The sequence below is a fragment of the Acipenser ruthenus genome, chromosome 21, assembly GCF_902713425.1.
Source record: "Acipenser ruthenus chromosome 21, fAciRut3.2 maternal haplotype, whole genome shotgun sequence".
In the NCBI taxonomy this organism is placed as follows: Eukaryota; Metazoa; Chordata; class Actinopteri; order Acipenseriformes; family Acipenseridae; genus Acipenser; species Acipenser ruthenus.
Genome location: NC_081209.1, coordinates 24,456,427 through 24,478,554, shown reverse-complemented (window position 1 = coordinate 24,478,554; position 22,128 = coordinate 24,456,427). Strand labels below are relative to the sequence as shown.

At 36.8% G+C, this 22,128-nt stretch overlaps 2 protein-coding genes and 1 non-coding gene across 9 annotated transcripts; 2 read left to right on the top strand and 1 right to left on the bottom strand.

The window, feature by feature from the left end:
• The first annotated feature begins 507 nt into the window (after nt 1-507).
• LOC117428145 (cell cycle progression protein 1) lies at nt 508-12,865 on the top strand. 7 transcript variants are annotated; one of them, XM_058995168.1, is made up of 10 exons: nt 508-670; nt 2,455-2,525; nt 4,390-4,501; nt 5,133-5,197; nt 5,376-5,577; nt 6,535-6,792; nt 8,053-8,174; nt 8,889-9,014; nt 9,454-10,802; nt 11,433-12,865. In XM_058995168.1, exons 2-10 carry the CDS (start codon nt 2,466-2,468, stop codon nt 11,611-11,613), a joined length of 2,475 nt encoding a protein of 824 aa, XP_058851151.1. In that variant the 5' UTR covers nt 508-670; nt 2,455-2,465; the 3' UTR covers nt 11,614-12,865. The 7 variants fall into 7 exon arrangements, with proteins under 7 accessions (XP_058851151.1, XP_033902715.3, XP_033902714.3 ...); XM_034046824.3 differs by having other exon boundaries at nt 5,130-5,197; nt 8,059-8,174; XM_034046823.3 differs by having other exon boundaries at nt 5,130-5,197.
• Nucleotides 12,866-13,439: 574 nt separating this feature from the next.
• LOC117428146 (GPI mannosyltransferase 3) lies at nt 13,440-20,012 on the bottom strand. The gene is made up of 12 exons (XM_058995172.1): nt 19,746-20,012; nt 18,743-18,876; nt 18,299-18,418; nt 18,050-18,154; nt 17,534-17,664; nt 17,228-17,368; nt 16,646-16,697; nt 16,314-16,525; nt 15,842-15,906; nt 15,116-15,335; nt 14,265-14,445; nt 13,440-13,723 (listed from the first exon to the last, which is right to left on the bottom strand). Exons 1-12 carry the CDS (start codon nt 19,867-19,869, stop codon nt 13,607-13,609), a joined length of 1,602 nt encoding a protein of 533 aa, XP_058851155.1. The 5' UTR covers nt 19,870-20,012; the 3' UTR covers nt 13,440-13,606.
• An 81-nt stretch (nt 20,013-20,093) lies between these two features.
• LOC117427645 (uncharacterized) lies at nt 20,094-21,093 on the top strand. The gene is made up of 2 exons (XR_009308047.1): nt 20,094-20,365; nt 20,739-21,093. It is a non-coding gene; the product is annotated as an uncharacterized LOC117427645 (transcript).
• Nucleotides 21,094-22,128: the final 1,035 nt, after the last annotated feature.

Sequence of the window (22,128 nt, the reverse complement as noted above, 5' to 3'; positions counted from 1 at the left end):
ATCATTGTAACGTTATTGTGTCACAGTTTGTCATACTGAAATTAGCTTGCCTCACAGTACCTTAATATCGCTAAAGCTTGTGGCAGCTGAACAGGACATTTCCAAGACATTATTTGCCACAGTTCAAGCTTTGAGCAGATATAGGTTCAATCAACTACTTAAAATGCGTACATGAAATGCTGTGGTTTCTGCGGATTGCTTCGTTTTTCTCGCAGAGACAGCCAGAATCCAAATATTTCAGTTCTCAGCAAAACTATACGTTATCGTTAAAATGATTAAAAATTACTTCTAAAATGTAATATACACATCACTGTACCTGATTTATCTTCTTGTATTGTTGCTCCAATTTTATTAATAAGATTAATGTGTACGATCACGAATCTCACTAACTTTAAATCGACATTGAAATTGTTTTGTTGTGGTGTCTTCGCCATAGCAACGATCACGTGGACAGTATGCTTTTACGTGCCGTTCAGTACAGCGCTCTATATATTCCACAACCCTTTGCGCGCAGCGTGAGACAGGGGGGCGTTGTGTTGATGATGATGTAAGGCGTATTGCGACCAAAACAACACGAAGCTGCAAAGCTGGCTGAGGCGGGGAGCTAACTCTGTGTTTACATATTTATCAGCTATTTAATTTTTCATTTGTATTTTCAAGAACGTCACAGGTAAAAACACCAACAGTATATTACATATTGCAATGTACTTTTATTTTATGCTGTTATGGTTCTTTGTTTTGTTATGATGATGATGCAATATATATTCTGCCTTTTTTTAAAAAAGGTTTGCACAACAGTCTAGTTTCGTTTTTGGAATTTTTTTCAGATTTTTTTTAGATTGGTGAAGCGCTAATACGAGTTTGTCAGTTCAGTCAGTATTATGTTTTAATTTAGCTGTTTGAATTACAGGCCAAAAGGATAGTGACGTTCAGACTATTGGAACCGATTATCTCACTGCATCTACAGTAGCAGTGCAAGAATTGAGTCTATTTCTGTTTTTGTTTTTTTAAATGTTCGTTTGTTTGCAAATTAATGCAAATGGCCTCAGCGGCACATGACTACTTGGACGCTGACTAACTCAAGTCCTGACGGTGGTAATAATGGCCGTTTGCAATATGTGAAATTTTCACGTTCAAAATCATTATCCGATTCTATGTTGAGCGTTTCTGGGCTCTGCCAGTTTCGAAATGAAAACGAGAGTGCAGGAAGTCGGAAAATTCTGGTGTTATGTAGTCACAAACGACATAGTGGAAACTAGAAATAGACTAGCTAGTACTGTATTTTTAAAATAACCACTTTTTTTAAATCCCTTTTTGGCCACATATATTCGTATATTGAGTTTTGCAGTTTGTATGTAAATATCTTAATTATAATTTGTTTCTCTGCTCACTGAGCAAGCATACAGTGTAATGTGGGAAATGTAAAACAGCAGTAGAGAAACATGTGTCTTGTCCATGTCAGTAAGTTACACGGTTTATATAGGTCACCAGAAGTACATGATTTGATAAGTGGGCACTGTATTTTAGGCCTATATCCACCTATAGCCAGTAGTGTGGTCTACATATCGTATCATGCCACTGCTGTGCTAAATATATAGTCGTAGTTTAATTTGCTCAATTTAACTGAAGTGACCTTGAGATTTTACACTCCCACGTTATCTTAAAATGCGCATTACTCAAATGATAACTCCCTAGGGGGACCGCAGACTAGTCATTGTGCGGAATTAATAATTACGTGCAACTATAACCTGTTGGGAATATTCTTCCATTCAGTATAGTCAGCCATTTGCCATCACTGTTACAAAAACCCAAAGAAAAAATCTGCAGGGTTTATGAAATAAAACCACACGACTCGTGTGCTTGGAGTATTTCAGTTGAATCTTATGCACTGAAAGTCCAGATGACTATATACAATTAAACGAATCATGCTAGTTTAACAATTGAATAAAGAACATACTGTATGCAGGATTAGGGTAACATCAATGATGTAGTTATGGAAAGTAAAAAACAACAACAAAAAAACAGTTTCATTATGCTGTTAAGGTCCACTTAATTCATTGACCCCCTGTTTACCACAACTTGGTTACAGTATTTACTATAGCTACAGAAACAACAGCTTAGATAAAGAGTCCATTGTTCATATTGGTCTTGAGTGTCATGAGTGGCCTTAGGCTGGTACCTAGGCTGTTTCCTCAGCTTGCATCATGTTGGTGCATATCTATCTATACTTTTTTTTTTTTTATATGGATGATGTGCAAGTATGCTATTGGTCTATCGATGGGCTTTCCTTTTGTTTCATCAGGCATTCTTAGCTTGACTTGGAATATGTCATTCAATGAGAATGAGTCATTCCACCAGTAAATCCGTGTTCAGAAAGGTCTGGTTATGGTTTTGAAGTTTACACAAGTCAAGTTAATAATATTTTGATTAAGTGCATCTTTATTTTATTTATAGCTGTATGAAATATGTCTGCAAATTCAAGCGACACCGAGTCATCTTGTGGATGGACCATCATAAGCAATGAGGTATTTCTATAGAAATCTATTGCAAGCAGCTATGTCAATGTTTGAATTATTAGCCAGAAGTTGTTTAAGGATTCTGATTTCTGAGTTCTAGGCTTTATTACCTGAATGTAAAAGTAGATGGTGAAAGCTGTTTTTATAAAGTTTTTATTAGTCAAATGATCCACGATTCTTTTTCTGCTAATGTGCAACAGGCACTTTAATAGCATTCACTTCTCTCTTTCCTGTTTCCACAGTTCACTTCTAAAACAAAAGTTACATTCTGCAGAATGTGATATGCTGGTAGTTTTACTTATTGTATCTATTTAAGGTGCAGTAGGATATATGTACAGTACACCCTCGCTATAATGCCCTTCGTTATAACGAACCTGGCACCTGGACCCCAAATAAAAAAATAAATAAAAAATAAAAAATCCTGTAAACACACACTGTCAATATCATGGTCTGTACGCAGGGGATGTCAATTCTTTTGTTTAATAAAAAGCGCGTGCTGTATAACTGTGCCTATCATTTTATGTTGCAACAAAGCTGGAAACTATTGATTGTTTGAAAAAAGGAGTAACACAGGCATATCTCTGTCATGAATATAGGTTGTTCAAAAGCACATTTGGCTTGTTAAACAACTGTGTGGCAAAGCAAAATTGATTAAAGAGAAAACATCAACAAAAAACTTGAGAATCAGATCATTTTCATGTCAAACCTTTCATGTCGGGTTGATTTGGAATAAAAGATCAGTTTGGGATTCTTGCATGTTGGATTAAGATTCGGTGCACTTTGAAACGATTCATATCAGATTGATTTTGAATTTGGGATTTTTGCTATTTGTACAGCGTTTTAATTCTTTAACGAATAGGATAAAGCAAAGGCAGAATACTGCGTACATGAAACGAACAGGTACATGTAATTCTACTTTTATTCACAATCTCATTAACTTACTCCAACAGTTTGTTCATTTTGATTGTCCTTTCGATGTAACAACCCCCTCAATATAATGAACAAAAGGCTTGGACCCCAACAGGTTTGTCATAGCGAGGATGTACTGTATTTATTTTACAGTTTAAAATAAATACATACAATAAGTAAAACCTTGTGCTTAAGTGGCCATGATGATGCATTTGACTTAACACCTGACGTAGCAAACATAACTGCCTTGCTGATTGATTAACTGGCCTGCCAGCCGAGTTTGTTTGCTCTTATTATCTAAATGCAGCGAGACATCTATTTTTACCTTTAGTTTTAATAATGCTGCATTCTATCATTGCTGGATGAGAAGGTGTGTGATCTTGTCAAACAGCTATTGAACACTCTATTTCTATTGGAGGGGATTGCTGAGGTGGTTTGAACACACTGGAAAACGAGTTTTATGGCTTAAGGTCAGATTAGTAAAGATATATATGAAGTAGCTTTCAACATTTGCATCAGTAGCTTGATTCAAATATCCTGGCTGCCATTTATTTACATGCTATTTCTGGATCAGTTCCTTATTCATTCATTGCAGGGTACAAATCAGTTTTGTTTCAACTTTTATAAAGTAATACATTTTTAAAAGTTTAGCAACAGATTTTAGTAGGTTACAATGTTATTTAAGTGTTAAACAAATATGTAAAAAAAAAAATCTGTGTGTGCTAATTATCCAGATCTGTATTCATTAGTTATTTTTGATTAAACTGTACTGTGTGTTTTTATGAGATGAGCAGGCAGTAACATCATATTCCTATCCATAGTTTACATTGTGTATTCTATGCTTGCAGGAGAAATGTTTTAGACCTAAAAATTGACCATCCAGCGCATTTGTTTTTTTCAGATTAATTTTAGACTGAATAAAAATTTGAATTCAATTTGACATCTGTTCTTTTTTATTCTTGAGGGCTCTGATATTGAAACTCTTGGTCCTGAAAATGGTGGAGCTGACAGTATTCCTGATCCCACAGAGGTGCCCATGATTCTGGAAGATGACCAGCTTGCATTGGAACAAGGAGGTAGGTACGGTACTATGATCTATCAGTTGTAACTTTTCTAGTTGTCGTCCTTAAATATGCAATAACAACACTGAATATTGCACCCGCTTACATTCAATGGACTGTGTTTAATGCAATTCTTCCAGATGTAATTACCATTGTAGATCATTCAGGAAATGATTGCAGCTTTAATAAAGTAAATGTATATGGGTCACTGCGCAACACATTCTTGCTCTCGTGCTGTACCAGTCAACGGTGAAACCACAAACTATACCTCGGATATATTTTGTAAGTTTAAATTGGTGCATCACTTATCAGTGGATAGCAGTACTTTATAAGCTCAGTTCCCTTTAACATGTTTACCATGGTATTTTTGCAGTTTTACCGTGCTTTTCCCATGGTTATACTATGGATTTACCATAATGAGGGGGAACATTCTTTACTATACACCTCTTCCTTACAATGCTTAACTATGCTTTACCATGCTTTCACTGTGCTTTATTACACTTACGCTGGGCTTTTACTGTGGGAAACTTTTAGAAGGGTTCTTCCCAAGAATAGTGTCTTTTGGGTACAGTTTTGAGCCGGTCCACTTAATACTTCAAATATGTTAGGATAAAGCTTCATATTAAACTTAATTGTTTTGTAGCAGAGTGCAGTGGAGAGTCCACTCTTGAAGCCACCCAAACAGAAGAGACTTTAGAAGAGCAGCCTGATGTAAGCAGTTTTATTAAAGCCTTAATGTAGGTTTCATTCTGTTCAGCTGTCCAAATATTTAAATGAAACAAATGATTTGTGTTTATCTAGTTACTTAAATTACATCTCTGTTTCTCAGTGGAGATTAACTGTATGGGTTGTTTATATATGTTCAACCCTTTTCTCCCTGCCTTCCCAGATAGCAGAAGAGAAGGTACTGGATGAGCAGGTTGTGTTCGGGTCTTCAAGTGACCATTCTGACATTGTGACTCTCGAGCCTCCGCAGGTAGAGGAGCTTGGTGTCTGGGAGGAAAGGGAGAGTGCTGTGCAGGAGCCTGAGAGCAACGAAGACCTCGGCTCCTCTTCCAGCAGTCAATACACGTTCAGTGCTCCTGAACCTCGTAAGTATCAAGCATGCATCATACATCCGTTTTATATCCCAGCTTATAACTTTTAAAAAATCTTTTGGATTTTAAGTTTTTTTTATTATTTAGATAAAATCAAGACTTTATTTACAGTTTAATTTTTGAATCATGAACGCAGTGTGTGTGTTAAGTTAGTGAGCCGTTCAGTGAAAGAACCCACTTAACGGCATGCTTAGTCCCGCGCCCCCTGAGCAGCTCAGAGCACTCAGGGCAGGTTTTGTCGGAGATCTCGGTGAGGGGGAAAATTCTCACTCTGAGCCTCTCAGTTACTTAACTCACCTGATATGTCTATTACCCTGTTTTATATTGCAGCAGACTAAAATGTTACAGCTAGAAGGCATATGACCCACAAACACTTTTCTGAGGTAGTTGCGGTTTCCTACTTAAATCTCTTGAACACAAAACAGAAACAATTGAAACCAAAAGTAGCATTGCTTTACATTTTGTGTGTGTATAGTCTGTTAAACTATGGACTAACATAAATTGAAAGAATGTCATGAGGAGCAGGAAGTTACATGGGTTACTACTTTGGTTCAATTCATGAGATCTAACATGTTTTTTGGCTTATAGTATTTTGTAATGTATGTGTTAGCTATTTGTGTATTCATTTTAAGTAAATTGTTCGTATAGTATTAATATATACTCAGTTATTTTAAATTTAATATAAACAACCTAATATTTTGCAAGCCTCAAAATACAAAAGAATCCAGTTTTATGTTATGGCTGTACTTGTTATCTTTTTATTCAGCCGAGGCCGCCTTAATGGTTTTCTAAATTGGGTGAAGGGTAAAGTACTTTGGATTGAGATATGCATTGCCCCTGATCTATTTGTTCTCTTGGGAAAACAATGAGTGATTAATTAATTAACGGTGTGTATGTAAATATAATGCCATTTATTTATTAATGTATCCCCCTCCCTCTCCTCCTTCCTAGTCCTTCCTTCCGAGTCTAAGGCATTTGATTCTAGCAGTGATGAGGCAAGTGAACACTCCAGTCCTGCTGTGCGAAAACGGCGCATGAGAAAAGCAACCGCTTCAACTTCTGAGGCTGAGGAGGTTCCAGCTGTGGAGCGGCCGGGAGAGCCGGAGCAGCAGGCACCCCGGAGACGGGGCCAAGTCAGCAGCACCCTCAACAAGTGCGTCTTACTGGCACTGGTTATTGCCATTAGCATGGGATTGGGGCATTTCTATGGTAAGTTATTTAGGGGCTGGATTCTGACGTTCACAAGTTTCACTTTTATGTCTAAACCATTTTGCTTTTTTTAGGAGCGTCGTCTTTGTTCACTTTTTTTTTTTTTGTTAGTTGACTTCTACTATGGTTTTACATACTGTACTGTACCACAGTGCACAAGTAAGCAGGATCAAATCCATGGAGTAGTTAATAAGAAACCAAAACAATTATTGTTTGGTAGGCTGCATATTCTATTGGGTACATTTCTTTTAGTCATACATTTTTAGTTTTTAGCTTAGTATTCTTTTGCTTTTACAGGTAGATTTGAAGGTATGGATCTGTGAGTACAACGTATTCATCATAAGGGTGCTTTGATGGTTAATGAGTATGCTAATAATCCACATCTAACATTAAACTGTAGGCCAATTTATTTCTGCGTGAACATAAAGATTTTGACACCATGTATTTTGATGCAGTTAGAGTGAAGATATTAGTGGCTTTTGTGCTCCAGATTATATATTGTATGCTGATCTAATGCTTCTAGTAGTATTTTAAAGCTGTGTGTGTGATGGGAGTGAATAAACAATATTTTGAGTTTGTGATATCCATTTTACTATGCTCTCTTTACAAGCTGAAAGGCTGAGAATCTGAACACATTATTTCAGCTGTGAGACGACCCTTTTGCTATTTTAACGAGCAGACCTTGCATGATATTTGGCAGGCACGATTCAACCAGTATGAATTTAACAATGGCATTATCTGTAACTGCATGGTACTTCACCAGTTGCTTTCATGCTAAACATTCTTTTGGGTGGATTTGAGGAATTTAGTGTGTTTGCATGGTGGATGTTAGTATTCCAGTTTTTACACACAACCTTATGTGATCAGTGCTACTGAGTGTCAACTGAACCCCCCCACCCCTCACCATAACGAAATGTATGTCTTTTGGTTCTTACAGAATTTTAAACTTGCAGTACCCCTGGCTTTCAGTAAAGGTCAACGGATATGTTTGGAGTCACTGCAGTTTTTTTCTATACATGCCCTTTCTATATGTGTCTCCTGTTTTGAAATAAACTTCTTGAGATTTCAGATGCAATAAGTGTTAATGTTATGTAAAGGCAGAAAAATCAATGGCATGATCTTATACTTGCTAATATGTAAAAGTGTGTTGGACATTAAACTTTAAATAACATGCATCAGTCAGTTAAAAGCTGTGGGTGCATGTATATACATTTTACATTATTACATTGAATATTATAATAATGACATTTTTGCTTTAAGGTACAGTGCAGATTCAAGAAAGGCACAAGATAGTTGAGAAAATCCGTGAACATGAATTGAACGATGTGAAGGGTGATCTGAATCAGTGCCAGAAAGAGCAGGATGCCATTGCAGAAAGCAAGGTAGGTACTTCAGCAATAAAGGGAAGGTGGAATTACATTGGAGACAGCTTTAAAGAGTTTTTAGTTTTAACTAATTTGTCTAATAGTGCATTATTATAGTCCACTGTTTGTTCCATTTTGCATTACTGTGTGTTATGTCATCCTGGGTGAACTTTGTTTCAGCTTGTTTCTAAAAATGCATTTTTCTGTAATTTTGGTAATTACTGTAAATAACAAGGTTTTAATGAATGGGATTGGATTGGTACAGCTTGGTTGTTAAAATAATCCTTTGTCAGCTAAACTGTCTAATTGGTAGATTAGTGCTAAAGATTAATTGTAGAATGAAACTTAATTGAAAGACCATGCACTGTATTGCAGAATACATTTGCAAAAGTATTTTCTTACTATGGTGATAGCAAAAGCATTATAATTAGTTCCAGGAATTTATTAAACATGTATTTTACTATAAACTAAACCATGGATTTTGTCTCCATGAACATGAGTATACATTTAAATGAAAATTTTCTTATCAAAAAAAAAGGAAAAAAATAATTCTGAGGCAAAATATAACCCCTTTTTTGGTTTTGAATTGCAAGCAACCAAGCTGTTTGTAATGCACCTTGTTAACTACTTGGTTTAATATATAATTTCCATGTGCAATATAATACATGGTAGTTGGGGAATGTATTGAGGCAATATTTTGCTCACTTAGTGCTGCTGTTTCCACATATCTAGGAAATTGTTAAGCAGCTGTCAGAAGACCTAGATGAAAAACGAGACCTGGTGCTGTCCCTGACAGGGATAATGGATAAAATAACAAAAGAGAACCAGAAGCTCAGAATGAAACAAGCTGAGCTACAGGTAAAACTTCATAGAAGTTCTATCCTGAAGCGTTTGAGTTTTCATGGGTTGGTGGCTCTCTGGAAGACATCAGCTAAATAAATGATAAATAGTATGACCATGTTTATAGAACGTATTACAATTGGAAGTAAACAGATTCAGGGAAAAAAAATCTAGTACTCAAACATTTGATTCTTTTTACTGTGAAAACCATTTATAATGCATATAAGGCTGCAACAAAATTCCCCATAGCATGGATCCATAATTGTGAATTTGTTTGTTTGTTTCTTTGTGAAGTCATAACCAGGGCAAACTAAGCAACATTTTTCAAATACGTTAAGAATAGTAAGGCTTTAGTAGCGGTTAATTAAAAAGTACAGAAATTGCTTATCTAGAGCATGCTCCATGTGTCTAATTAGTTTTGTATATATTTATTACTCCCCTTGCCAATTTTAACTAGTCCCAGAAAGAATATCTTGCAGAAGAATTAAAACAAACCATGGAAGAAAGGAGTTCCATTGACTCTCAGCAGAAAACCCTTTTCTTGGAGAACCAGAATTTGAAAAATTCTCTGGAACGGGAAGAAGAGTCTCTGTCCTCATTGCAGGAAGAACTGAGAAACCTCAGGGCACAGATGAGGAGTTTAGAGGAGAAGGGGGCCGGCACTGAGTCCATCATTACAGAGAATCAAAAACTCAAGGATCATCTGGAGGAGGAGACTCAGCGGATCCGCAGCTTCCTGATCCAGAAGGAAACCCTGATGGCAGAAGCTCAGATGCTCAGGAGAGAGCTGGACAAGGAACGAAGAGTGACCGACAAGCTTAAAGAGCACCTAGACCAACTGAGCCAGACTTCAGAAAATACAGGGGAAACTGACCCAGAGACAGAGGAGTTGCAGACAAGGTTGGCAGAGCTGGAAAAGAAACTGAGTTTTGAGCAGCAGCGCTCTGATCTGTGGGAAAGGTTGTATGTCGAAACCAAGGAAGAAAAAGGTAAAGAGGAAATGCCTAAATCGAAGAAATCCAAGGATGGTGTGTTTGCTTCTGTTAAGGACAAGTTTGATGCTGTGAAAAACTCCACAAAGGAGTTTGTGCATCACCATAAAGAGCAGATAAAAAAAGCAAAAGAAGCTGTTAAAGAGAATTTGAAAAAATTCTCTGATTCGGTGAAATCCACGTTCAGGCACTTCAAGGACTCGGCCACACGCATGTTTAACAAAAACCGTGACAGGAAGATGCACGAAAGGAGATATCAGGAAAGAAAAGATGCAAAGTCTGCCCAACATGACCAGCAGCAGCGCATAGGTGATCCTAGAGACCACGATGCTGACAAAATCAAAACATCCTGGCAGTTCAAACAACAAAGACCAATTCATACACACCCAAGAACATCCACAACAGACAACTATCAGGAGAATGATGAAGAACAACAATATTCACAATACAGGAGTCCAAAGGGATGCTCCAGTGTATTTGATTGTGCAAACCAGGAGTCCATGAGTTTATTCAACAAAGCTCTGAATCCCATTAAAGCAGAGGAATTCAATCAACTAATGCAGAGCTACTTGAAGCAGGAGGTAGACCATTTCCACCACTGGAGAGAGTTACAGAATTTTATGAATAGGTTCTTCCACAATGGTGTCTTTATACATGACCAGATGCTATTCACTGACTTTGTCAGTGGTGTTGAGGATTATCTAGAGGACATGGAAGAGTACCAAGAAGGTAATGATGAAGTGTTTGATGATCTGGATGAATATGTATACAAACACTTCTTTGGAGAGACCTATTCAAAGCCGTATGGCCCAAGGTGAGTATTTAAAGATGTTTCAGTTAAGCTAATCTACTAATTGAATATGGTAGTACAGTACATGTTTAATTTTGTCCTGCTACATTCACATACAGTAGTTCTAAATCTGTACTAACGAATACATTGTATAATAATACAAACAGATTTGTTAAAGTTTTAATTCAATGTATAAAAACATTTATATTAATTCTTAGGATCCTACTATTTGAATCTAATTTTAATGTTATGTTTCAAATAACACTGGTAACGATTCAGATGTAGTGTTTTAAGTTGGGCTGGGTTGTGATTTTTTTTTTTTTTACAAGCTAAAGCTAAAATGGTCTACAATCAGAAATCAGCCTTTAAAAACACAGGGGTTTGAAAAGAATCATTATGAAAATTAAGTAATGGTAATTTAATTCTATCCTCGGTTAAAACCCCATTCATTATTAGTATGATATCTTATTCAGCAATTGCATTTTACAATACTTGGTGTACAATATTCTTCTCTTGTGTTTTTAACAATAGGTCAGAAAGTCAGTAGAGCCTGCACATTGAATGAATGAATGCTCTGCACAAAACATTATGAAGATAAATGGATTCTTTAAAAGAGATGAAAATTTACTTTCAATTTCTGTTTACCAATTTCAGTAAACCCTTTGAAGGGCCATGTTTCATAAATGCAGAATACAGACCTCCCAAACATGACCAGCGGCCTCCTTCTCGCCTGCAGAAAGAAAGGAAATGGAACAAGCCAGGGCGTACCACTGGAAGACATGTAGCAAATGTTAAAATAGAGCTGGGTCCACTGCCTTTCGATCCAAAATATTGAGAAGCATGGGTTATAGTAAATGGTGTATAAATACATGTTGAGTGATTTTTATTTAAGTTGTAATTCATATTAAAAATGAAATGGATGTCATGCATGTTGTCACCAAATATTAGTTCTTGTGATTTTTTGGACAATATTTAATTCTAATGCAGAAAAAAAAAAAAAAAAGCGCAGAAAATGTTGATTTTAAAACTAATTAACATTACCTGATTCTTGTGCAGTATGAATTGCTAAATGTACTTGGCAATAGAATAAAGGCTTTGAATTAGATTTGTTTCCCCTGTGTAAGCAGTTGTGTGCATAACATGCATTTTCTAAAATAAGTTTCTATACTGGTGTAATTGATCTGTTTGTATTAATGTAACGTGTTCATCTGCTTTGTTTGTTTGTGTGTGTGTGGGGGGTTTATTTGATTGATCTAGTTTTTTGGGGAGAAATTATAGTTGGCTTGTTGCTGCTAGGTTTTGTTTATGGAGTTAAAAAGATACAGTGCAAGCCTCACCTGTTTACTATCTGCTAACAGGTGTGTTGGTTAATGTGATCAAATTAGAAGCCTCCCCTTTTACTATGTAAAAGAATGTTGGTAGGAGCATATTTTCACTTGAATAGGAACATAAAGTTGGGAATGAGAAACGGTTGTTCAGCCCATCATGTCTCTCTTTTGCTAGCACAGCTGGCTCCCAAGCTGTATGGAATTGTTTCTTCAATGATCCCAGTGTTTTAGCTGTTGCAGTTTCTTCTGATAAACTATTCCACTCGTCCATTTATTCTGTGTAAAACGTGCATCCTACATGTACAAAGTTATTTTTACTTAACTTCCATGATTGGCATTGAGTATCTCTCTTTCTCTCCTGAATGTGTTTGGTTAATATAACTTACTCCAAAACCAACCAGATTCAAATAGAATCTGGTCAAGTATGGCTGGTTCCACAGAACCTGATTTAGCAATAACTTTAGACTGTCTAAGGTAACAGTAGGTAGTCCAAGCCTAGTGTAATCGCTGTCTGTGAAACCAGCCAAAATTGACTTGTCAAAATCTTTGCAATTTCCCATGAGAACATACAGTAAAAATCATCTTAAGTGGCTTGCACTATAATTATGTTAAACTTGTGAAACTTGGGATTCATGCTTTGGCACTGAGTGTACTTTGCTGCTGTATGTTAAAATGAATGATGTTGCATATATTGAACTGTAATGACAGCTAGTTTGTCAAGTGATTTTTTTTTTTTTTTTTTTTTTTTTTTTTTTTAAATTAGCATTAACATGGATATTATAAATGTAGCATTCCAACCGTATAGCCACAATTTACTGACGCTCATTCATGTCCTTTTACCATGTAGTCATATGCTTATGAAAATGTGTGCAGAGATACCTAATAAAAATTGAGGTGAAGGGGTTTTGTACTGTATTTGTTCTGCTGCAGTAATGGAGACTCTGAAGTTGCCCTTTACAGAAAAAAGTAGGTTTACTGGGTTACCTGGGTAGCACTGTCTTTACTATTGATTAAGTCCACATAACTCTACAGTGTACAAGAACATACTTTGTTCATTACTGAAAGTAGAGCAAGTTTCTTTAATTAATTGTAATGGTGGAGTAAGCCTTCTGCTAAAATAGCAACCCATTTACAGCCATATAAAGTTTGGCTTTCACGCCATACTCAGATTCACTACTTGTGTTGCAGAGAATAGGGCCCCACTGAATGAGCCTAAGTATCCAGGGGTGACCTATTGCCTGTAACACAGAGGATGTGAACCTGTAGTGCTGTTGCAGGAAAAAGGGCCTCAGCCTATTAACAAAACTCTGAAAAGTTCAAAAGCAAAACATAATACTAATAAATTATGGTTTATTTACATGATAAAATCCACTTCAAAACATTGAAATATAACTTGAAATATATATCCTGTCAGGCGTGTCCACAAAAGCCTTCACAGATCACTGTATGTACCATTAAATAGCTTGTTAAACTCCCCACCTTTCAAAAGAAGTATTTTTATTAAGTTTGTCTCTCATATAGGAATATGTTTCTTCCAACACGGCCTTCAGGGACGTGAGTGTGAAAAAACTCTGAGGTTTTCACGTAGCTGTTCCTTTCCAGGAAGGGGCTTATTTCCTATAATGGAAAATGATAAAATGGTTCAAACAAATCAAAATGTTATTGCTGCAAAAGAAAAATAAGTAACACAACATTAAAGGGTGGGAACTGAGATGTAATTTCATATGACCCTAAATAAAAATTCTATTGAAATCCATATTATTTTTAAGCATTACGAATTAACAAGATCGGCATACAAATGACCTTTACAGGAAATATTCCCTACGTTCTATATGAGTGTTTTTTGTTTTGACTGAAGTCAAATAAAACCACAATCAAACAAGAAACAGAATGTAGACCTTAATGAGGAAACTTTATGCTGTGTTAAGTTTGATTCAAAACACTAATGATGCCAACAAACAAACTATTTCACGGTCTGGTAAATAACTGGTATAATATGTTGTAAACATGCTATTTCATCACATGTTTCTTTTATTAACTACCCCATCCCTAGTGCCATGGAAACTTTACAGACACAACAACAAATACAGAAAATGATCCCAAGGATACACTTATTTGAGAGCTGAAAATTTTGCACATTACAGTATGCAGAAGTTACCTTCTCTAAAACCTCAAAAAACACCAGATGAGTGGACAATACAGTCTGATTGGGGAAATGTGCCTCAAGCCACCTCACTGGGTCTGAGAAGAAAATCTCGGCCTCATCAATGTAACTTTTATTACCAGTCAGATCTGGTGGGCACTGTAGAAACTGCATTGTGATTGGACAATGAACATGGCTGAAACAGAAAATCACAAACAGATTAATTTCAGGGAAATAATTTCACATTTGAGTAACAGAAAAACAAAGAGTAGATGCACACCCAAGCAGCATAGCTGAGGTGCCAGACACCGGAGCAAAGCTTAAATCAAAAGGGAAGCCGCATACTCAAATGTACTCCTAAAAGTTTTCAAAATGCATTGAGAAAGAAACCAACGTTTCAGCTGTAAAGCCTTCATCAGGGTCTACATAGTTTGTTGGGGCAATTTCTCACACTTTATACAAACACTATTGTCCCCAGTAGTATTATGATTTGAAAAGTGGTGTGTAAATAAAACTGAATACTAGAGATAGATTTAATCATATTTGTATCTCCTTGCTAAGTGTCAAGTTTCAAAGGTATTGAATGAGCCCTTATACAATTTTACTGCAATATAGTATGTTAGTGGTGTAAAATACACTAAAATAATACCACATGCAAGCATGGTAAATCATTTTAAAAACACGTGTAAGTTTAACCACAGTAAACTTAGCATTTATAAGTATTAAGCTGTAGAGTTGAGCACATAGGGATGTCAGTAGACAAATAAAAACTGTCAAGTAACGTAACCGATTCAGGCAAATCTTAATGAATGAACTCAATTTGGAATGAGAACAGTGTGGCATGTTGCTGGGTTAAAAATAGTTACCTGTAAAATGGAGTGGAATGACAAGGCATTAAGAAGAACACAGATACCTCTGTGTTGGTAGGGGAATTACTTTCCTTACAGAGCTGTTGAATATGATTCATTACATCCAGGGTACCTCGCTGGTGAATAAGTCCTGTATATAGAGCTGGTAGAAGGTTTGATAAAACCAAGAAACACACAGCTGGCTTCTTCCAGGTTTTCAGGCTTGCCAAAGAGTAACCTTGGTTAAAATAAAAGATGCATTTTTAAACTGGCTTGCCACATAATTCATACTACAAATACTTTAATCAATCTGGGAACTTGGATCACAGTGCAGATTTTCTTAACCAAGAATAATAGTCAGCGCTCTCAGGGGAATGGGTAAAAGAATTATGTGTGTAACTTGGGAATCCCAAAAAATATAGATCAATTGACTCCTTGATTTAATCATTAGAACCAGCTGATAACAGGTTCTAATTTACAGCTAGTTTTATTAGAAAGGGGAGGTTGTTTTGCAGTCTGGCAGTTAATCCAAAATGACTTGTGCTTGCATAACCTTTCTATAGACCTTGATGTACAGTGCTGGCCTGTGGAGCAGGGGGCGGAACTCTGCAGGGGACCTGTATTTGAGGACACCGGGATGTAGAATTATTAATGTTCACAATTGAGCAGACAGGGCCTTATTTTGATTTGTTATGCCAGAAACCTCGTTCTGTCTCAGATAAGTTAACAAAGTATTACACTCACCACAAAAGACCATGCAGAAAGACAGGACTGGATAAATGAACCGGAACTCTTTATGGGACAACAAGCTGAAGGAACATTTTAAAGTAAAATCTCTTGGAAATACATTTAGCATATGCAACTTGAATCATAATATCACCAGTTGGCATTTCCAAGTTAAATAACCAGTGCATGCACATACAGAGGGTCCTCATAATTGCATAGTACTTGAAGGACCCTACATTACTATTAGTACTAGTTAGCCTACATTAACAACTTTATTTTCCTTTTGCATAAAGTGGCAAAAATTGTGTTTTGGACCCTGATAAATCTCTCCCAAAATGCTGAGTGAATTTGGCCTAGTTCTATCACAATTCAATAGTATGTTTACTGATAGAAATCATTAGGTTGTTTTTAATGAATATAAATATACTTCTAACCCTAACCCAAAACTTAAAATGTTTGGTGTTGGTCAGTAAAATGTTTTAATACATACCTATACACCAAGACTGTCCAAATGACTGCTGCAAGTAATATCCTGTATCTTTTCGGTGCTAACATGCTGCCATGAATGAAAAACGGTAGGTGTGTCCCAAGAACAACAGGGAAGCCCTGAGTCAGGTACCAGTGCCATGGGTGCGATCCATACAACACTGCCACGTTCTGAAGAACATTTATCTTTAGGAAGTTCAGCTGAACCAGGATCCACTAAGAAGAGAACAGACAAACAAAAAAACAACTACATTGATTTAAGAAAGTCTATGTACTATGCAGAAGGGAAGATAAAAAGCATTATAGTTATGCCGACCTTGACAAATGGATATTTACCTTGCCAGAAAATACACGGTCAACTAATGTAGAAATCCCTAGAGTCAATAACCTGGAAAAGAATAACACAACAGAACTGTTCATATTAGGAGCCCATGGAAGGAATCGCTCCTATATGTATTTATATAAAAATCAAAGCCCTGTGCTGGTTTGTGGTGTTGGACAGTGAGGCATTGGTTATGAGACTGGCTGCATGTTTACTTTGGTATCCGAATATATAATTGTCTTTCCACAATGATGGACTGGAACAACATCGAGTGTGAAATCAGTCTTGGCAGTCACAATTGCAGAAGCACATTTTTAGTAAAATTAAGAAATACAATCCTACCCTGTTTCTTTTCAGGTGTGTTTAACTCCTGTGGAATACTGTTCTATAGAGAACAGATAAATAATTATGTTCCACCCTGTTGATTATTACTATACTAGACTAGACTACTTGTGTATTATGTTTCGAAATGCATGAGTTGTATGATCGCTGTACGCTTGTGATCCCCTTTGAATGGAAGCTATGAAACAATAAGTGAGTCTGTACTGTAAGCAGATCTGTTTGTGAGTATCAAGCATGCTTGAGTGAATACATACCCGACAGGCATGGCATGATGCAGTACGAGATTCAGCTTTGTATCTTCTTGCCAGAAGTGATAGCTCACCAGAGGGAGCCACACGATAACAGCAGTTGGCCGCATAACAACTGCCAGAGCAACCAGAGCCAGGTATTTGGAGCTAAAGATCAATTGTTATATTGTTAATTTTTCAAAAATAAAGGACTTTAATCAAATGACACGTTTATTTTCATTAAAATGGATTACTGTACACTTCAGAATTGTAGGACTGCATATATATATATTTTTATAGAGTATTAAATAGAATATAGTACAGTTGTTTGACCTGTTTTGTGCCTTCGAACCTTGAAACGGGTAATAGTAGAGGGCAACTGTTGTCAGAATTGTCTCCATGGTATTTACTAAGGTCCTTGTACAACAGTACCACGTGAACCAAGAACATAGCTGACTGAAGTACTGCAGAGAGAAGAGAGAGAAAAACAAACAAACAAAAAAACATTTAACATAGAATAAGACTGCTATGGGGCTTTGGCTATTATGCCGCCTTCTCCTGAAACTGACAGAAATAATACAAGTGAAATGTTACCCAATTGATAATGGGCCCTGTTGTGAGCAATGCTCCAGGAATGAGCCACAATCCTGCAGGACACCGTTGCGCATCTTGCGGGATCTGTGGTATGTTGACTCTGCACCATCATTGGGGTGAGAAACCCAATATTAGATTGGGGGTCCTAATAAAATGACCGTTGAGTGTATGTTCCACTTTTGTTCCTGGTATTAATGAATTCCCTTCAATAAAGTGCACTGTATTTGAAAAAGAAAAGCTTAGATTCATTCTCACCACCAGCTTGGCAATATTTTCATTTTCCAGTTGTTTCACCAAGGAGTACAGCTTTATATCGGACAATGCTGCAAGAAGTGCTTGGGCAAGTCGAGGGCCCCAAATCTATTTCCACCAAAATACAAAGAAAAGCAAACAAATATGTATTTTCTCTAAGCACAGTCAGTGTCTTCAGTTAAAAGAAAGTCAGAATTTACATCTTAAATTAACTTTAGCTTTTAGTGGTTTGGAGTAAAAAATAAATCTTACCAGAAGCTCAACAGTGTCTTTGTTTAGAAGATGCAATATTTTATAAATACTTGCAAAGAAGAGAGGATAAGAGTAACTCCTTATACCTTCTGTCCACTCCCAGGTTAAGTACCCATATTTGAAACCATTAAGGAATTGAAACAGGAATGAATTCACCTGGGTTATGTCCTTGCCATTGATGTTTACAGTATTCATATAAAACAACTAAGATTATAATTTTCAAGATGTACTTTCATTTAGTTCAGAACAACTTGTGGACTTCTAAGTTAGTTATTTTCACAAACACGGTGATAACATCTTGATATATATATTTCATAAACTTTTAGAAGTGGTAAAAACAGGTTGCTGATTTCTTGCACTTGCTTTTACCAACAGGCCAATTGATTGGCACAAAGCAAACTCCATCGGTCATGTCAGCAAGGACTTGCATGTGAAAGGATATTTAAAAACCATGTTATGGGCAACTTCCAGAGACTGCCAGTATTCATCTGGAACGAAGCTTGTTTTGACCAGAAAGCAGTTAACAAGACGAAACGTGACAGTGAACAGGACAAAACTGAGATTTACTCCCAGAAAACCTAAGAAAGAAAACGAGACCTTCAATTAAATACACAGTGCACTTCTCATCTATTTATATGTGTGATTCTGATCAGCACCAGTAAATTATAGTTTGATTTACCCCTGTATTACTTCTACATGTAGTGTTCTAACCATGTGACTGGCTACTCTGTAAAGTTCCAAAGAAGACAAACACTGGGTTTCAAGAAACTAAGTTATACCGGCTTAAGAAAAGGGCTTTACTTTAAAATGCTCAAGTTGACTCTGAGTGTTGTCTGCACTCTTAAATTAATAAATTAATCTGTGCTTGGATGGTATCTACTTAGCTGTTATCAGTCTGTAACAATCTGACTGGCAACAACGATTTCCACACCAGGTTGTTCCAATGACATCACCCCCACCCCAGGCGTGCAGATAGTGGATGATAGTTGAACACCCTGTCCTGTTACTGCTTTCAAACCAATCATTGTGCTTTGGGTAATTGCAGCACAAGAGGCGATTGTGGTACTTCTGGAAACAACATGTTCACTTTGATTTACATCATTGTGAGCTAGAAAAATAATGGTAAAGATCAGGCAAGCATGGTGGCGTATGGTAACAGGGGTATTCCATGGTAAAGCGTTGAAAATGCGTGAGCACAGTCTAAGCACGCTAACTCGGCATGTTAACTGTAAAAAATGGCCATGCAAATTTGGAGTGTAAACTCTGTGAAGGAATATAAACCCAGTGTGTGTTCTTTCATTCCAAGTTATTCTGGCTTGATACATTATTTACAGGCGCACCTTTATGTAATATTATTTAAATACTGTCATTTTAAATAATGCGCTGTGTTGGTAGCACGGCACTGACATCTTACAATAAAAAATGCAATGTGCGCACACTGTGTTACCTTTCTCATACTTTGAATTTTCATCCTCTTGGCTGTATAGTTTAGATTTTCTTTTCCGCAGTTTGACAGGCTCGGCAAATGCAGATTTTCTGTTAAAAGGCCATCGTTTTTTTGTCCTCTCCATGACGCTGTATGTGCAACAGATTCATACACTACATACTGTGCTTACATAGCTTTAGCAAAACCTGTCCTTTTATTCAGATTATTGCGCTTTTGGTTTTTCGTTTCCGTGTTTGGAAAGACATGTGTGGTGACGACACGATAAAGTTCCCGCCTCCCTAGCACGATATTACTGTAGATGTGTAAATCGACTGACGAATTGTATAGTAGTATAGAAAAACAAGATCTATTATGAGGTTACATTTAATCAGACAGGTAATTGTTCGTGTGCATGTGTTATTTTTGAGTTTTTAACAGCTGTTTTTGGTTGAAAAATAAAGCGTTGTAGAAATGACATTGCATACTGTTAGTTTGTCCACTCCCGTATACCGTGCTTGTTGTTTTGCATCATGACCTTTCTTAACTTTTATGCAGCCTGGAGAGCGCTAGTCTTATTCAAGTTATGACATTGTAGACTTGGTAAGAGACTGCTGTGGGCATTTTGTGGTAAAGCACTGCAGGTACTGTACTTTGTAATTTAGACTTATTGCTTGGTAAATATGACACGAGACAAGTGAACTTGACTAAGGACGCAGCGCTGCGTGTTCCAACACCGCCATTGATTGTGATATATTTATTCTAAGAGTCGTGTTTGGACATATGTTTATGTTAGAATTTGAATATATGAAGTTCTAATCACAGTACAATATGTCACTGTACTATTAGACTCAGTAACGTCCTCGTTTGTTTGTCATACGCCTACCTTTTGTTTAAGCATGCATACACTTAATGGAATTGGTTAATATTCGGCAGTGAAAAATTATTTCTTTGATGTAAAACCATCAACTTTTTTCTTTTTCTTTCAACCTTTCTTTTAATCATCACGGGGTGAAGTGGGCGTGTCACCCTGAGAGGCTACGTGAGGATTTTGAAAGAAGATTGCAGATTCACCAGCAAAAATGATATTTGGAAGACTATCCTTTTCTCAAATTGCACTGGTGACTCTCATCGGAGTTGCTGGGGGAGTGTATGTGTACAAACCAATCTATGAGCAGTATAACAAAGAGCAGAGGTTACTTAAAGAAAAGAAAGAGCCACAACAGCTGGGAGAGCAGAAGGAAAACTCGAACAGTAAAACAGACTGTGGGTGCCATCATTAAACAGCGCTGTGCCTTTGCTTTTGATGATGATGAATGCAAAGTATTGTTGGTCAGAAATGGAACTGTAATAAATCATTGCAACTCTAGAACTTGTCGGGTTAATTTATAGGATTATAATACATTATTTTTGAAATCTTACTGCTTTTTTCATCTGAAATACATAATTTAAATGCTTTTTCTGTAGCTTTATTGCATTTCATGAAAAATATCATGTGCATCATAGGCTGTTCTCCACAGTGGCTTCCAGAGTACATTTTTAAGTCTGTTCCTCATGAATTTCTGCAGCCTGTCAGATCTGCTGTTTTGTCTGTTATGACAGAAGTAGAGAAATGGTCCACACCTACATTACCTGGAATGGCTAGCAGCCCTGGAGTTATTTGCTAGCAGTTGCTGAAATTTGTTGCAAGGAGTAGGCTGAGTTCTAATCTTGTGCAATCATCTCAAGTAACTCGCCCTGTTCCTGATTAGCAGTTTTTAGGTTCTCTGTTGTTTTTTATTGCCTAACACATGTAATGACACTGTGGTTGTTAGCTACTTGGTTGTGCAACTTTTAGAGCAGCTAGTTGCACAGTACATTTGCTGAAGTAGCTGTCTTGTTCCAGGAGCCCCAAGACTGATGCACACAAGCATATCAGACCACACTGGCAGTACCAAATAAAACAGTCTGCTTTTATATGTGTACAGTAGATCGTGTAATATCAAAGACTGTCATTGTTAAGAGTAAACCCCTGTGCATTGTGGTTAATGACCTTTTCTAAAATACACTTAGAAAGGAAACATTTCAGGGGCTTGTAGCTCTGAAACTCTGGTTTTAAAACTCAAATCTGGTGTGGATGAAAGGGAAGTCAATTATTGGTTTAATTCACATGGCATGGCCCTTACTATAAATAACAGTGGGTGGGTGTAACTATTTGGCTTCAGTAGGAGCCACATGCCTGGACAGCATGAGCCTCTGAGTTACAGTTCATTAGCAATGATATGTAGAACTAATAAATAACCTCGAGACTCTGGCTTGCCCAAAGATTCCTTTGGTGTAACACCAGCTTCCAAGGAGCGAGCGCCACAATCTAATTCAAGATTAATCAGACCGTGTACTCATGATCAGCGAGAAGTGTCTCTGTCAT